This window comes from Erithacus rubecula (assembly GCF_903797595.1).
Source record: "Erithacus rubecula genome assembly, chromosome: 5".
Lineage (NCBI taxonomy): Eukaryota > Metazoa > Chordata > Aves > Passeriformes > Muscicapidae > Erithacus > Erithacus rubecula.
This window is the reverse complement of record NC_136687.1, coordinates 25,431,000-25,448,875: the sequence shown is the minus strand read 5'-3', so window position 1 is coordinate 25,448,875 and position 17,876 is coordinate 25,431,000. Positions and strand designations below refer to the sequence as shown.

Below are 17,876 nucleotides of genomic sequence, written 5' to 3'. Positions count from 1 at the left end.
CTTGGAGCCTGTGGCAGAAGGTGCCTGGTGAGACCCGAGGCCGACCCCTGGGATTCTGGAGCAGAAGCTACAGAGGGTCCGAAGCCAACTACACTCCCACAGAGAAGGAAATCTTGGCTGCCTATGAAGGAGTTCAAGCTGCTTCAGAGGTGATCGGCACAGAAGCACAACTTCTCCTGGCACCTCGACTGCCAGTGCTGGGGTGGATGTTTAAAGGAAAGATTCCCTCTACTCACCACGCCACCGACGCCACATGGAGCAAGTGGATTGCCCTCATCACGCAGCGCGCCCGTATTGGTAACCCAAATCGCCCTGGGATTTTGGAGATAATCACGAACTGGCCAGAAGGTGAAGATTTTGGTCTCGCTGATGAGGAGGAGCAGAAGCAAGTGACCCGGGCTGAAGAAGCTCCACCGTACAACCAGCTGCCAGCAGATGAAACACGCTACGCCCTTTTCACCGACGGTTCCTGCCGCATTGTGGGGATGAACTGGAAGTGGAAAGCTGCCGTAGGGAGCCCCACACGACAGGTTGCACAAGCTACCGAAGGAGAAGGTGGATCGAGTCAACTTGCTGAACTCAAAGCTGTTCAGCTGGCCTTGGACATTGCTGAGAGAGAGAAATGGCCAAAGCTCTACCTTTACACTGATTCGTGGATGGTAGCCAATGCTCTGTGGGGTTGGCTGGAAAGGTGGAAAAAGGCTGACTGGCAACGTAGAGGAAAACCAATCTGGGCTGCTGATGAGTGGAAAGACATTGCCACTCGGGTAGAGAAGCTCCCCGTGAAAGTCCGTCATGTGGATGCCCATGTTCCCAAGAGTCGGGCTAATGAAGAACACAGGCACAACAAGCAGGTAGATCAGGCTGCACAGATAGAGGTCTCAAAGATAGACTTAGATTGGGAACATAAGGGAGAGTTGTTCCTGGCTCGATGGGCCCATGATGCCTCAGGCCATCAGGGTAGGGATGCCACCTATAAGTGGGCACGAGACCGAGGGGTGGATCTTACCATGGACAGCATTACCCAAGTCATTCATGACTGTGACACTTACGCTGCCATCAAGCAGGCCAAGCGAGTAAAACCCCTCTGGTGTGGTGGACGGTGGTCCAAATACAAGTATGGGGAGGCCTGGCAGATTGATTACATCACACTGCCTCAGACCCGCCAGGGAAAACGTTATGTGCTGACCATGGTAGAAGCCACCACCGGATGGTTGGAGACCTACCCTGTGTCCCATGCCACTGCTCGCAACACCATCCTGGGCCTGGAAAAGCAGGTCCTTTGGAGGCATGGTACGCCTGAGAGAATTGAGTCAGACAATGGGACTCATTTCAAAAATAAGCTTGTCAACACCTGGGCTAGGGAACATGGTATTGAGTGGGTGTACCATATCCCTTACCATGCACCAGCTGCAGGTAAAGTGGAGAGGTACAATGGATTGTTGAAAACCACATTAAAGGCATTGGGTGGGGGATCTCTACAAAACTGGGAGCAGCACCTGGCAAAAGCCACTTGGTTCCACCAACCGAGCAGGTCCCGCCCAGTCTGAGTGCCTTAATGTAGTAGACAGAGACAAAGTCCCAGTGGCCCATGTTAGAGGGTTGCTAGGAAAGACAGTATGGATTCATCCTGTCTCGAGTACAGGCAAACACATTCGTGGGATTGCCTTTGCTCAAGGACCAGGATGTACTTGGTGGATTATGCAGAAGGATGGAACAACCTGCTGTGTACCTCAGGGAGATCTGATTATAGGATAAAGTTGTACACAAATATTATTGTTGAGTGCCACTACCATTGTATGCCAGATTTTATGCATAGAAGGAAATGTGTAAGTGACAAAGGCCTGAGCAAGTGAGAAGGAGGAGATGTGTAAGTGTTGAAGGTTTTGAGCAAGTCAGAGAAAGTTTGTGCCTAGTAAGTGTGTATCCCAATCGTGTGTCAATGATCACGATATGGGATAAGGGGTGGAATGTTATGGGTTATGTTTTGACTAGCTCCTCTCCCTACCCCCCACCATGGAGCTGCCGGCCCCTCCCCTGGGCTGTTTTATCTAGCCGGGTGTTTTTCGGCTTTTGGGGCTTTTTGCCGCTGCTTTCGCTGCTGCTTCTGCTGCTGCTTTTGCTGCTGCTTCGGCTGCCCCCCTTCCCTCCACTGCTTCAGCTGCTTTTCCCCCCCCCCCGGCTGCCTAAACTGCCCCTCTCCCTTCCCCCCCCCATCCCTAAGATTTGCACCAGCTCCAGAGGAAACGGATCTGAACTTCGGAGACCACCTCTGGAAGTCTGCCAAAGAAGCTCTGCTGCCCTTCCCGGCGAAGATCTGCCGAGTTCATCTCAATCTGGGTCTGTGCTGGGAAGTGTTTCTTTTGTATTTTGTTAATAAAAAAGTTTTTTCCACTTTCCCCTGAAGAAAATTCTTTCCGAGCTTGGTGAAGGAAGGAATTGTAAGGGGGGGAGGGGACCCTTTGGAGGTCTTTTTCCTAAAATTTGTCCCAAACTTGGACAGTTGATAATGAATATTCTACTCACTGATTAAATTAGAGTCAACAAAGCACACGTATATCCTCAATCACATACCACCTCCTCATGTGACTCATGTTACAGGAACCAAATGTTCTTTCATTGCTAAATCCGCATGTTGTGTTTTATGCAAAACACCAAGAACTAAACATTGCTGCAAAATGTTGAGACTGATTTTGCGCATTACTCACTTGGTGAGGAACTTTCTGAGGGCACACAGCCTCTCACCCAGTCTCGATACTCACAGAATATATTTAATTCACATTTCTGAAATTCCAATCAAAATGGCTGGATTGTGGAATTGTAATTAGCTAAACTACAACCCATGTGCCATTTGTTTAGGTATATGCTGTGTTTTAGGCAACATCACAATGTAGCTTGAGAAATAAGAGAACTGAGAAGTCACATTTAAGAGGTATCTGTGCATTAAGCCCTGGAAAATATACTGTGCCAGAGTTGGTCTGCACATAACATCTAAAGCTGAGTGAAGGAAACAAAAATGCCCATATTAGTTAGGCTCTTTCCATTGTAAAAACCTAGTGTAACAAAAGCCTGTCTGTGTGGCCAGGAGCCCACATGGACTCATCCTGCAGGAGTGGAAGGAGATGACAGGCTATGCAGCGCAGGCAGAGTGGTCCAGTCTCGGTGCCAAGGGAAGCTGAGCTGCAGCAGCCTCTGAGAAGTGCTGACCTAAGAGCATCTCTGTCTGTCACGCGCTTGGTGAAGCACTTTGATTAGCAATTAGCACCATCAGCCTCTCCCCACCAGCACTGAGGGCTCCCAAGCCCCCCTGGCTCAGAGATATTAAGGGATGCATTTCCCTTGAGGCAGCAAAGAGCCCCCATGCCAGTAGCCAAGGGGACTGAGACAGCTGCTACTGCAATCCCCACTGCCAGCTCAGGCCATGCATGCTCTCAGCACCTGCACCCCTTCCTGGCACCAGAGCACCTTCCCCAGCCACCAGTGTGGGTACTTGAGGGGATGCTGGAGCAAAGATGGACTGGCTTTCACAAACAGATGCCAAGCTGTCACTGTGCATCTTCTTTTTAAAAGGGATTTTACTGTGCTAGATTTTATGACTTGCACTGTCTAATTACCCCTCCTGCCATCAGACAGACTCCGAATGACTAGATGTTGCTAACTGTTCTGACTTCAACCCCTTAAATATTTAACATTTTATTACATTGCTCAGCATATATACATACCACCTTCTGTAATCAGGTATTAATGTCTTAAACTTCTAATTTCACTGAGTTTATTAATTGCTTTTCAGCTTTTATTCATGTTGATTCTGAATATATCAAAGATGACTTTTAAGAGGTCACTCCTATTTTAATTCAATGTTTTGTAAAATGAAATTCTGTGTTTAATTGCTTTCTATTGCCAGTTTCCCTTTCCTCATTGTTAACGAAGTATATGTCTAAAAAGCAACACTTAATAGGTATTGTCAGTCATCCTAGACAAAGAGAGAGTTTTCCTGCTGGAGCTACATTTTCTGGATTGGAACAGATCTTTTTACAGTATCATGGTGATTCCTCATTGTTCACTGCACAGTCCAATGACAGGAAAACAGCTGATCTTGGCTTCATGGAATCTATAATACCAGTTTTCTCTTTGCAGCAGGAGCCCCAACTGCATAGATAATGTTTTGGTAACTATAATTAAGCTGAGATATTATTTTGCACTAAATTCAGTTAGTTACTAGTTGGAAGATTCCTCTGATAATTGCTAGATACACCATACCTTGCCACTCTGGAGATTTCTACAGTTTCTTAATTGTAACTGAGTACAGTATGCTGCTTATCAAGGTGTAATTTTCTTTTTGGCTCCTAATTTTAGAGCTGCTTACCTCTACACATTTATTATGAATTACTACACTATTTGAAAAGCAATTTAGTATTGTTTCAAATTAGCATATGCAATTGCTAAATATGTATAAATCCAAGGCAAGTACTTCTGCACTGGGTTTTTCATGTCTTTCAGCAAATGCTTCAATGCGATATTTGTTTACATGAAGACATTCTCCTGATTATGAACCCTGTTTTACCTGTTTGGTTATTTTCTGCTGATTACAAGCCCAAGCCAGACATATAAACATCACAAGCTACATCTAACCAATTTATGCAAAGTCCCTGACAACAATGTCAGGTGAGGACACACCATCAGATCAGGATCTGACCCACCCACACATGACTCACCTTTGGTAGTTATTCTGCTATTTTGGATAATATGGTGTGGTGTCATGCAGTTTGTGCTCCACAGGTAATGATGAACATTTTACAAGCCAGTGAAAACCCCTTTTCTAGGAGTTGTTTTTGTTAAGAACAACCCCTAGAAAGGCCAATCTATTTGTCTCTTTTTTTCAAGGAGAAAAAATGTTTACAGGAGCTTAGTCAAAATGCCAAAAGAAACTTTTAGAGTCAACTGCATCAAATCCAATTGCTTTAGCAATGGCTGCAATCCACCCAGGGCCACAGTGCATGATCACCTGAGCTCTATGAGTCTGCTTAAGCATCCTCACAGCATCCCAAGACTGATCTTGCTACTTACAAGACCACTAGTTGAAGAAAGAAGGAAACAGACTTGAGTGCTGCTGGTTGTATGGACAAACCATTCAGGAGAACAAAAGTGTCAATGCTCCCTCTTGCCTTACCCATTCTGCTTCTTTGCTCTCTTCCTGATCTGGTTTCCTAACCATGATCCACAGGGATTTTCAGCTTTTATTAAGCAGCACATGCCCCAAAAGCAGCAACACAGAGATCTGCATTGGGAACTGTCACTTGATGATGCCAAAATTGTGAGATAGTGGTTTTTTAGTTCTTGTGCCCAGACTATAGGCAACCTTCAATTTCTCCCACTCCTTCAAAGAAATTAAAATTCTGGTTCAACATTTTGCTCCATTAATCTTTTAACCACTAGAATTATCCCTCATGACTGTGACCCATGCTCACTCACTGAGAAGAAGGGTATCTGAGATCACCAGTGCCCTTATCTCAGAAATCAGAGCTAGGAAACACAGAAGGTACAATGCAAGTATCAGCTTTCACAGATAAAGGAAGAAATACCCTGTTCTGAAAGGAGCCCAAGTGACATTTCTAGATCCAAACTATGTCATTGCTAATAGAGATGCTACAAATGTTTATCTTCACTGATAATTGAGAAGAATTCAGCAATTAACAGCAAGGACTTGATGCATTTGTGGAAGTCCTGACAGTCTGCATGAACTATGCCTAAAAAAGGACACATTGCTGCTACAGCATAACAGCAACACAAAACTGCATTTGAAGCACATTTATTTTTGAGATTGTTCCTCCTGCTGGGCTCAAAGCCCCTCTTGGTTTCATTTTCCTTAAGCCTGGCCTTTAGCAGCAGCCAATATTTGTCAGCTGAGGGCAGGAAATGCTCTAAGAGGATGGCTCTTCTAAGGACAGGGCTTTCTGAAGGTTTCATTGAATTAATTTAGAAGCTTAGCTTTTGTCTTGAAGAATGCTATTTGGAACTGAGGCCAGTGCTCTTTCTTAACAAGCATGTCCCAAAGATGACAACACACACATTTGTAAAACTATGCAGATTTTCTCTAAAACAATGGTGATTTATACTATTATACAGAAGTATTTAGATGCCAAAAGGCATCTAAATGTGAGTAATTCTCCTGACAAGCTTTCAAAATCTGCATCAACTCAAACAAATTAAGGACAATTAAAAGCTTAACTTGGTTGCCAAAAATGCAAATTATAATCTCTCTGTATCCTGCTCCACCTCAAATTATAAAAGGTTTATGATACATACTTATTTCTGAGATCATGCTTCCAGGTGCTACAGGTTTTTTTTCTGTATAAACAACCTAGCTGCTCTCTGGTGATCTCTGGAATACATTCGCTAGAATATAAGGTCATGCTGGATAGTAGGTGGATTTGTGTGAGTGCTCTGCACTTTTATATCTTGACATTTAGTTTTCCAGCATGTGCTTCACTTCAGAAAGCCTCTCATATGCTGAACCACACTGTGGCATCTTGTGCATACATTATGTTGTATAAAATACAATGACTGTGATAATGAAATATTTCAGACTGTTCACTTATTTTTTCACATAGATCACTTTACTTACTTTTCACATAGACATTAAATGTTACAGAGGAGCTGGCATCAGAGTTGGACACAAAAAATGTGTAAGTGCCTCCTTCTGTTCCTTTTAATCGTGTAAGGTGAAGTTCACTTGTGTAACTGTAAAGAAAAAATTTAAGCATTACTAAGACACACAACTTGATCTGAACAGGCAATTGCTGCATGGAAAACAAGGAGGGAATTTTCTGCAGACATCATCCATGCAAGCACTCTCATCTTACACTATGACTGCCATTGCACTTCCAACATCCAGAAGTTTTGCCACTTCTAACACCCAGATGTGTGCCTGGGTGGCAGCTGAGCAACAAGCTCAGGCCATGCATGCATCACCACCTGCTCCTCTTCTCACTGAGGAGGGAGCCCAGATTCACAACCCAGGCCACCTGTTCTAGGTGTTCACTGGATTTTTGGAGGACAAGGAATCAGCAGAAAACAGTGCTCAGCAGAAATAAAAGCATGAACTTTTACCCTGCTGTGGCAGTGAAGGGAGTTTCTGCACGCAACCAACCTAAATTCTCTTTTTTGCTTACTGGGCAGGAATGGGGCTGAGTGGAGAGTAAACAGCATGCTGTGCTCAGATGGTGTGGTTAGCTCCACGCTATTCCAAATGTAGGCCAGTAAACTTTGCACCAGTTATTGTGGCAAGTCACACGTACTACCTCTTTTATAGGCAGTTTTTCTCAGCATCCCCACTTTCCACCATCCAGAGCAGATTCTAATCTGCTGCTCCAAAGTGAAATCAACACCTACAGCCATGCATATTACCTGTTATTGCCCACAGTCTTGAACTTGACATCATGGTCTGAGGAATTTTGTAATGTTTCGTTCATGTACATCCAGACTTCCTCCTTTGGTTTTGGATATGCCTCATATTCAACTGTTAAGTTTCCATTTTGTCCTGCATTTATATCTATTGTGGTATTCATTGTTGCAAACAAACGGACAAATCCTTTAGCTGAAGGTTGTAGGAGGGGAAGAAAAACCATGTCAGGGCCATTTAGAAGATTGTGAGTACCCTAATCACACTTAGACAACTTCAAGACCAGTGACCCAACATCCAGCTGTGAAACAGGAAACCTTATCTGCAAAGCAGAACTTAAACCCTCACCTGCCAAAACCAAGGCTACTAGCTACATATAGCATGAGGCACAGGATTTAAAGCAGCCTTGAGTGCCTTAGCATAAATAATCCATCTCCTGGTGACAAATACCTTCTATATGCTTTTGGAAAAATGCAAGCATGTGTTTGATTCTGCTCAAGTATTTCTATTTTTCCAAAAATTCGACTTGCTAACTGTCTGGCATGAAAGAAACATTAGGAAAAAAGCAAACTAAAATCATTTATTACAGCATACTAGAGTATTAAAGGGTTTTTGTCAAGAGTAATTAAGAACAACATTACAAATGAAGCTATTAAAAGCTGTAATTAGAGAAAAAATGTGCTAAGTCCACAGGCCTGGATACCAATCATCTTAAACTAAGGCATTTCTGTACATCTGCTGCTGGGTCTTAATCTTTCATTTGGCAGATTCCATTTATCACTGCGCAGTTCCGTTCCAAAATATCATGTCTAACAACATCCTTGCTGTAGTACTTTAATTTCATTAATAAACTCATCAGACTGAGGATTCACTTTAAAAAGACAAGTTTTTCAGTCCTATTACAGAAATTCACGAGGGAATTATCAGTTTGACAGGCAGATTGCAATTACAAGGAAACACATTTACTGAGAGCTTGAATTTAGACCTAAAGTCAATCTCAGATCCCTGCTTCTTCCAACTTTTCAGTAATCAAACTGCTGTGGCCAGCTGGGCACCCAAGCTTGGGAAAACCAGAGCCAGTGGGGCTTGGTGAAAGCATATGGATCTGCCAGAGCACTTGACAAATGCTTTGAAGAAGAAAGGATGAAGTAAATTCACAGCAGGCAGGTGTGCTCTAAAATGGCCTCCATCATTAGGAAAGAGGAAAGTATTTCAAATCTGGAAACTGAAGGTTTGCAGCTTCTTTGCAGTGTTTTTTTTTCGGTTTTATGTACAAACACAGGACTCCCTATGCAAGCTATATCCAAAATCAGACCCAATTTCCTTAAAAAAAAATATTATAACGTTATCAATCCCTGTAATGCATTTCTAGTACCTTCTACAGTTAGATAAATTAACTGGTAGAAAAAGTAATTAGGAATTTTACAAAAAATACACATTATTTCTTGTAAAACTTTTGATCTATTGCAACCCCAGATCTCCCTCTATGGATACACCATACACCACTTCCCAGGACCCTGGGAGCTGGCCCAGTCCAGATAAATCTAATCAGTTTGACAACAAATGGTGAAAGGGATCCAAAAGTTGAAGCTTATTTGAGTCAAATTTGAGAGGGTGGAGAGAGAAAACTATCTCAGAAAGGAAAGATTCCATCTTTTCTCTGGCATTTTTTATTAAATACTAACTTTGTATTTTACTAAACAAAAAAAAAAAAATTCCTACTTTTTATAAAGCCATGCTTTATTTTAAACCCCAGACTTTCCAAAGTCAATCCTTTTTAAAGCTACATTTGCATATGTAGTAATACTAAGAATTTCTGTAGTGAAGAACTTTCCTCCTCTTATAATAAAAGCTTTCACACTGATCCCCTTGGGGAGATTTTCTTTCATACTTCACACTGTCTCACTCTTTTACATATGAATGTAGTCTCTCCTGTAAAAAATGAGGAAAACATCCCTGTCATTGTGAGCCCTACCCCCTCGACCAGCACAGGAAGGTTAAGGGCACTCAAACCTCAGCTTGTTTGCTGTAGACCTGACCCAGACAGGTCAAACACTTCTGTTTTCTTTATGTTCCCAGGGAAAGCCAAACAAGCAGTGTGGCTGGAGTGCATGTCTGTGCAACAGAAAAACGGATTTGAAAAGGAAAAAAAGAATCCAGGGCTACACTTCCCTCAGTTACTACACCCTTGAATGGAAGTGAAACGGTTGTAGCAACCACACAGACCAGAATAATCTTATTAACTATACCAACATGTCCTTAATTGTACTCTATTCATCAAATGAGCAGGTTTCAGCAGCTTTAAAATTCAAAAGGCACTGTGTGTCACCCAAGTTAATATATAGCAGACTCTAAACACATCTGTTATTAAATAACAGGAGGAAGGGACTTTGCTCACTGTTTAGTGACACGATCCAAAACATGTAGAAGGGATGGATAGAGGGTTTAACAAGGGTGTGACCTCTGGAACAAGTTCATGCTGTCTATGTGCACCATGATGCTGCTCACAGCATTATTTTAAATACAGGTACAAACACAGCTTCTATGTAAAAAACATTGACACACTGCCAGTGAAATTCCCCATGCTTGCAAGGCAGGTATTGAAGATGCGCTTTGCACTTGGGCTGCCAAATTACTTAAGCATTGGGACAGTACCAAGTGAAGGTAAATTATTTGCTTTGTTAAATTTTAGATTAAACCAGAGGGACAGAAAAACTGTTGGGTGGCTGTCCTGGTATCACTTTCCAATAGCAAGCAGGAGGTTATAGAAATGAACCCAGTCATACACACCACAACTTCTGGAGCCATCCCATATGGCACCAGTCAGCAATAACCTTTACAAAAAAACAACCTTACTCACCCAGGTTTGGGGAAAAGGAGAGAGAAGGAAGGGAAGACTCCCCAGTGTTCTCACTTTTCATCTCCTGCTCTTAGAAATGCTAAGATTTGTGCAAGAAGTATTTACCTAGAGCTTTCAAGGTTACTGTGGCATTGGTTTTTCCAAAAGAGTTTTCTGCTTGGCATGTGAATTCTCCAGAATCATTAACTCCCACTGCTTTGATTTTCAATGTTAATTTATTTTCGTATCCATCACGCAAATGTCTGCTGTTGCTTGTAACATTCTGTCGGTAAAAAACAATTAACATCTAAAACACTGTGTATGCATCATCTTTCCTAGATAAATTAAAAATAGAAGTAATTATAACTTTGCTATATTAATATTCATAACTTTAAACCGGAATAGTAAGCCAGCAAGACAAACCTGACACTAGAATCTCTCCATGCAAAACAAGTGTGTGATCAGCTGCCTTTGGGAGACAATGTCCTCTCCTAAGTTCTATCCCTCCCCTTGTTTTTTCTTTTTTTTTTTGCCTCCTCAAGCTCCCTTCTAAGGCAAGAATGTGGAGGGACATGGGGTGAGGGTGAGGTGAATTTGCGGTTGTGCTCACTTGCCCCAAGAGAACCAAATGGAGGAGACAGCTCAAGGCAAAGAACTAGACCTCTAGCTTCTTCAAATGTTCCCATGACCTGGTGACAAGGTTGTTGTGCCCAGGGTCAGACCCAGCAACTTCAGACAAAATTTTCAGTACTAAGGTGAGCATTGGTGAGAGGGTGAGTAACCAACTGGAGGTTTACACTTCCAACTGTAGGGCTTGAATGCAAAATGACCACTGGGTTCTGATTTAGCTAATGCTCAGAAGTTGAAGCTTGAAGTCATTGCATCTCAAAAGTGTGGTTCAGTCCTCAAATGCTGCCTGAAGTTCAGCAACTCTCTAAGAGTTGCAATGCTTCCCAGTGATTGACAAGAGAGAATTTAAGGTCCTGGGGTTGTGTTGCTCTATGTTCCAAGGCCACAGCATCTCCTGCTTGCAGGCATGCTGCAGAGAGCCCTACTGGCAGCAGCTATACACAGCATCCTCCCTCTGGTACCCACTCTGATTCTTGGTCCATAGCAATCTCAATTTATTAATCTTAAAGGAAACTGGAAACTTCATTCTCTTAAATATGTCATATTCTATCATATGTATAGAAAAAAAATCATGCTTTGAGATGCTGACTTTAGTTTCTGTGAGAATGTTCAGTATGGCTGGAAAGACTGATAAAATTTACACTGATTAAACCAAATGCAGACCTGGACTTGTTATGATTTTCTAATTGAATTATTGCAATTCTTGCATCTTCCAAGAGCTTCTAGACAAATTAAAGCTTCTCAATGTAATTTTGATTCCTCCTGGCTTATAATAATCACAGGAAAAGTATATTTAGTATGGATGTGCTTGCCAGCCTCCTAATTTTCAGAAGTGGTGATAACTTCAGTCTTACATGGAAAAAGCATTTTGATTTTTTTTCTCTCATCTATTCAGGACAGAATGTGATTCTGAGTCTACTTAAATATGAAGTTTATATGTTCTCTTTCCATACAAAATTTAATTTGATATTCAGAATTTCAATGACAACAGCTGCTACTATTTACTAGAAAGGACACAAAAGTCAAACTTATTGGGAAAATTCTTTCCTTGTGGCCTTTACACATGAAATAAAAAGCTATAAAACACAAAAAAAATTGAAGGGAAGGTCTCCATTTCATCAATCTGCAACACAGGAAAGGGAGGGAAATGAGAGAAGAAATGAAATTCTCAGATGCAGGTCCTGCATAGGAACAAAAGCAGAACTGCATGTCCCAAGCCACCTTCCTGTCACTTAGACCTTCTCCACGTTCAGAGCTGTGGGGTGGGATTTCTGGAGCAGCAAGCACTTAGCAAGAGCAGCCTTGCCAGAGCTGGTGGATTAGCTAAGCACAGCATGCCCAGCCCCAGGGAACAGGATTCCTGTTTGTTATGTGCCCGAGGAGATGTGATTTATCCAAATATCTTTTCTTCCATATAGATGGGCAGAGAATTACGTATTCTGGTCACCACCATTAGCAGTAAAAGATCAGTCAATTAGCATGGGAGAGTGTATGGCAGGAGTTACTAAAAGGTCTTCTCAAGAGCTTTTAATTAATTTAAACTTCAGGGTATACCCAAAAGATCAAGAAGCATTCTCAAAAACAGCCCAGTGTCTGCTGCTCATTTCACAGACACAGCTGGCAGCACACTGGCTTACCAGGGAAGGGGATCTCTCTGCCCCTTTCCTGCAGAACAGTTGTGCTGCCAGTATCAAACTCCTGGAGCACTGAGCCTCTCAATAATTTAATTTGGTGATGCCAGTCAGAAACTTCATCTATCACTGGCAGACAGAAGCCAGTTCACTGGTTCATTTTTCAGAGCTCTTTCAGTTAGTGAGGCACACCATGTAATTTAAATGAATTAATCATTCCTGTGAATGCTTACTACTATTCCTGTCACACACAGCCCCATGCTAATTAGCAGGTATTTTACTGTTAATGATAACAACTAGAATATGTAATTTGCAGTCCATGTGTTGATATTTGCAGCTCCCATTGATTGCAGTGTGATGTGTAGGCACTCCACACTTCCGTATTTAGGAAGACCAACAGAGGTCACCTAAACTTCACATTGAAGAGCCTAACTTTAATTTCTTTTTGGGAAGAGAAGCCCATGCAGATGCTTTTCCTCCCAGCCACGCTCATGGGCACAGAACAGTTGTTGCCCCTCATCAGTCTGTGGGACACTGAATCTTTGTAAATGCAACAAATCCAAATCAAAACAGCATCAGGCACCCAAGACAAGCAAGTGAATGTATACAGAGAGTCTGTGTACTGTGCCTCAGCACACATGATACTATTAAAGGAACTTACCCCATTTTTGTGAGAAATCCAACTAGCTTGTACACTGCTATCCACATCTGTGATTATGCATGTAACTTTAAACTCTTCCCCTTCTTTGAGGAGCTCATAGCTTTTTGATAAGGTGATGACAGGAAGAGTTTTGTGAACTGGAAAACAATTTAGAAGTTTATTACTTTTAATTAGTCTCCGCTCTTCTGGGGGGAATAAAAATCAACAGCCATTAATTAACTTTCCAATAAAATCAAGGCTCTGAGATATATTCAAACTTTTTAATATATTACACAGTTGTTCCTTTACAACAAGCATATTTCTGCTTCAACCTCACTTCAAATTACACTTTAAAGTTAGATAACACTTGTTAGAGCATAGAAACTTGCATGAAGAAATCTGAATAATGTTGAACCATCAACGAGATGATTAACTTTGTGACAGTGATTAAAAAGGAACACACTGGAACTGAAAACACGGTAAAGATCAGCCACTGAAAAACAGCAGCCCAGCACTAACTGTAGATTTTAATTACAAAACATTACAGCAAACAGGAAGTACTGTCTGCAGGTCCCTGAAAAGCTCCTGATGGACAGCCTAGGAAGGACAGGTACAGCTCAAGGACTTCTGCACACCTGTGCCTGAAAGCACCACAACCTCTGCTCACAGGGAGGGTTCCCAGTTTGTCACCCTGGATGCAGGGGGTGACATGCCGACGTGGGGTGGCTGTACCCTGTTCTGCTTCAGGATCTCTTTTGTCAACAGCCAGGTGTATCTGAGGACTGTGTGCCTCCTGGCTCTGCAAAGCTCTTTAGCTCTTCCTCTGTTCCCTTTGTGGACTTTTTTCCTATTTTCTTCATTCTTTCTTCATGTTTTCCTCTTTTACAATATTCCAGTTAACTTCCCACTAGGGCTTTTGCACAGGAAGACACACTGTGAACGCAGCATGTATCAGATAAGGTCTCCCAGACTCTCTTTCTGTCTCTGACATGACTTTTGTAGTTATCCTAGGTAAACTGTACAAAACTTAGGAAAACCCCATGCTTCTCAGCCATTCATACTTTAACAATAATCTTTTCCTCATGTTGCTGTAAGAAGCTACAGAGGAGAACAAAGAAACATGTTTGCTCTCTTCAGATATAAAGGCTCACACAAAAATCCCCCTCAGCATTCAGCTTTTCCCAAGTGACAGGAGGATGCCAGTGCAGAAGGCATTCTGTGTTCTTATCTGCCAGAAACATCTCTGGACATTCAAAAAAAGCCCTGAGTCCATAAAGCCCCTCATTGTATTGAGAAGGGCTGTACATAAACACTCCCTGTGCTATCATAGCTGTTGTGTGTCTGAGTACTCCTGCACATTTCACAGATGCCTCTTCAGTCTTTCTACACCAGAAGCTCACATCTGAGTGCCATGTTATAACTCAGAAACATCACCCGTCAAAGCATCTCCAACCCATTTAAATGTTGAGCCAAGGAGAAAGTGGGAGTTTTACCTGGTGAACCCTGTAAGGACTGAACATCAGAGCACAGTAATTACAATACTGAGAATACTGACAATGCTGAATTTCCAAATCATCAAGAAAAGAAAACTTCCACTTGCCACAGCAAACCCCACACTTGAGGGTCCTCACTTGAGGTGGTCCTCACTCCTCAACCTCTTGGCCCACCTCCAAGGAGAAAGGGCAGGACACAGAACAAACAAACCCAGTGTATGTCCCCACCATGGCACAGGGCAGCCCTCCTTCCCCAGCACAAGGTGACAAGGTGCTGCCATGCCTGGCCTCAGCTCCCAGCAGGAGGCAGGCACAGGGATGGGTGAGCACACCAGCCTGCTGCCCCAGCTGCACCAGGAGGTGCTTCATTCCCAGTGTCCAGAGCTACAGGCAGAATAAACCCATTTATTTGCCCCTGAGGAAATGCCAAGCCAGTCTGGCTGGCTGAACTGCTCCCTCCACTTCCCTCCTGGGTATTTACCAATAATGACACACAGGTAAGTGAAGGCTCCAAGGTGCCCAGACAAAACCAGCCTGTGCAGTGCTGGGGACAGACACCAAGCAGGCTTCTCCTCCTTCCCAAAGCCACCTCAGCACCCAACCCTAGGGCACTGGGGTGGGGGAAGGTCAAGTGTAGGGTGTCACAGGTTTGCCTAGAGCAGTGCTGCATGCAGCAGCTCAGCCACAAATGCATTCCCCATCCTCATCTGTGCACACAGCTGCTGTTGTGACCTTCTTCACTCAGTAATGAAGACAAAGACCTTCTTCTTCCACAAGCTTTGCCTCTCCAGCAAATCCCTCTTCTTCAATGTCATCAATCAGTTTCTTCTACTGTCACTTGTGGGTAACAGACATAGCAGTCAGGCACTGAAATAATTTTGCCTGCACAAACCTGTACAAACCTCAGGGTGCTTGTTTGCCCTCAGAATTTAACAGCATAACGCACATTTTTTATAATGATGAAAAAAAATGCCTGGAAATCACCAGGAACAGAAAATAAAACTCATCATGGCCAAGCCTTCTGAGCACAACCACAAGCTACATGTCACGACATCAATCTGCCCTGACACAGCTTGCCCCAAACAAGCTCTCTAAGCTCACCACTTTCCTCTGGACAGCTGTGAGGCTTCACAGCCCTTCTCTACACCTCCTGGCATTCAGGCTGTCTACAAGAAAGCAAAAATCCTGTGTTACCTGCTCTCACATTCAGGAAAATCATCTCTGATATCTTCTCAACTCCATTGTGCTTGGCCAAGCACTGGTAGCAGCCCCTGAAGGACCTCTGCACGTTCTTTATAACAATGCCTTTCTGGGGATTGGGAATGAATGTCATGTTTCTGGGGAGACGTTTGCCATCACATTTTTTCAGTGTGAAATTTGTAACATTTGGATCTGTTAGTGGGCACACTAGCAGGATGTCAGTGTCTTCTTTCCCATAGATCAGAGAATCAACAAGGAAGAGCACATTTGGATCTGTGAAGAAACACAAAGATCTGTCAGACAAGTTGGCATGGGAACTTCTGATTACCCTAACTCTGCAACTGGGCACTTGTTTACTTTCACCCAGTAAAACTGAGTATTGCCTAATTCATGTTTACCAAGAGACATTAAATTTTCCCCTAAAAGAGCAGCATGATAGGAGACGTGCAGGAGCATTCAATATCAGATACACTAAAGAATCATGTGCACTAAAAAAATCTTACTGCTTTTCTTATTTGGAGATGGAGGACATTTTTTGCCTTGTTTATGTCCAAAATATTCCCACAACAGTAAACATTTTCACAGACCACTAGAAGTAATTTGCTTTTAGCTAGTGGCAGGGTTGTAAGGTTTCATGCCCACGGGAAGATTTGAAAGAAATTTATGAGCAAATGGAAGTTGAAAAGCACCTAAATTATGGTTTTCACTTCTGTAAAATACATAATCTAAATGAACACACATTGCTACCAGAGGAAGCAGCAAACAACTTCTCTCTTTCTCTCCGCTCCCTGAAAGCAGAGATTATTTTTAGCCTTCTTAGAAGAAAAACTGGGCACACAAACAGCAAATCTGATTGAAAAATAATCATGTAATCTTTCACAAGGTAGCTTTCCTACAGCATTTCATCTCAGCCAACCAACAGCACCACCCAAACATACAGTACTTCAAACACTCCTGCAACCAAAGTTGAAGCCCGTGATATGTCATGACCTTGAAACGCTAAGAAGCTGGCAAACACAAAAATAAAGGAATGTGTGATGACAAACCCTCTGTAAAAGTTTATTTCAGATTCCATCTGCATTCTCTGCAGAATAGAATGAATTATAAAAACAAACCCAGAGAGAAAAGTTTTCTTTCTTTTTTGCAAACATGCTTACAACTTGAATGATTAGAGAGCAACAAACCATGGCTTACCAAGGAAGACTGAGGGAATTTGTTTAAGATTATAGACAAAGTGCATTTGGTGTAAGACAAGAAGTACCAGGCTGAAAATGAAGCCTGGGATGTTTATGTAAGCAAGTCACTACATCAGGGGCTCCACATCACTGAACAAAGAAGTTACTGGCTGGTTTCTAGCTTAGAGTGAGGGTGCAGCTTTAGCTGAATTTGATATTATCACCCAAGAAGCCCCAGCAAACTACAGGTTTTGAAGCATCAATCTAAAATTAAAGTATGGAGACTACTAAGAAATGAAAAAAAAAGTAAATAATTTCTGAACAAAACCAAAATGTGGTATTTTGCACACAGAGATCTTAAAAGAAATGCTATGACTAGCTGCCACTTCTGAGCAGGAAGAGGATGGATTAAAAGTGCTCATCTAAATGTCCCTGCTAATAGACATAACTGATTGCTTTCTACTCAGTCCCCCTTTCTCCACTATGGACAGAACCAAGATATCTTCAGCAGGAACAAAGACCTGTTTCACTAACAGCTGAAACTGCAGGTAAGGCCTTGACTGGAGCAAGCAGAATTGCTGAGGTGCTCCCCTTGCATCTTCAATCCCTGTCTGGAAGGGGGACAGCAGCACAGTGAGAAGACACAAAAGAACTTCCTATAGAGAATCCAGACACAAACAAGGCTGCTCATGGCCATGTTCTTCCTCTCATGGCATTCTGCCCCATGGACATCTTGCACTGCACTTGCATTTTGGGCATACTGCGTGTTTCCAACACAAGATACTGTAGTGCATATCAGTGCTTCCATCTGAGAAGTCTTGAGATCAAAATCAAGAGATTTTTCTCTCTTACACAGAGTCTGAACT

The 17,876-nt window shown here is 42.6% G+C and overlaps 2 protein-coding genes across 2 annotated transcripts in view; one reads left to right on the top strand and one right to left on the bottom strand.

The window, feature by feature from the left end:
• KIT (KIT proto-oncogene, receptor tyrosine kinase) overlaps window positions 1–17,876 on the bottom strand; it is a 59,264-nt gene that overhangs the window by 23,325 nt on the left and 18,063 nt on the right. Inside the window, exons 3-7 of the mRNA XM_079306162.1 lie at window positions 15,830–16,108; window positions 13,164–13,300; window positions 10,368–10,524; window positions 7,408–7,597; window positions 6,626–6,741 (exon numbers count right to left, since the gene is read on the bottom strand). Of these exons, the coding sequence (XP_079162288.1) occupies window positions 6,626–6,741; window positions 7,408–7,597; window positions 10,368–10,524; window positions 13,164–13,300; window positions 15,830–16,108 (879 nt within the window). The remainder of the gene's footprint in view (window positions 1–6,625; window positions 6,742–7,407; window positions 7,598–10,367; window positions 10,525–13,163; window positions 13,301–15,829; window positions 16,109–17,876) is intronic.
• Window positions 1–17,876, top strand: part of KDR (kinase insert domain receptor) — a 145,604-nt gene that overhangs the window by 109,888 nt on the left and 17,840 nt on the right.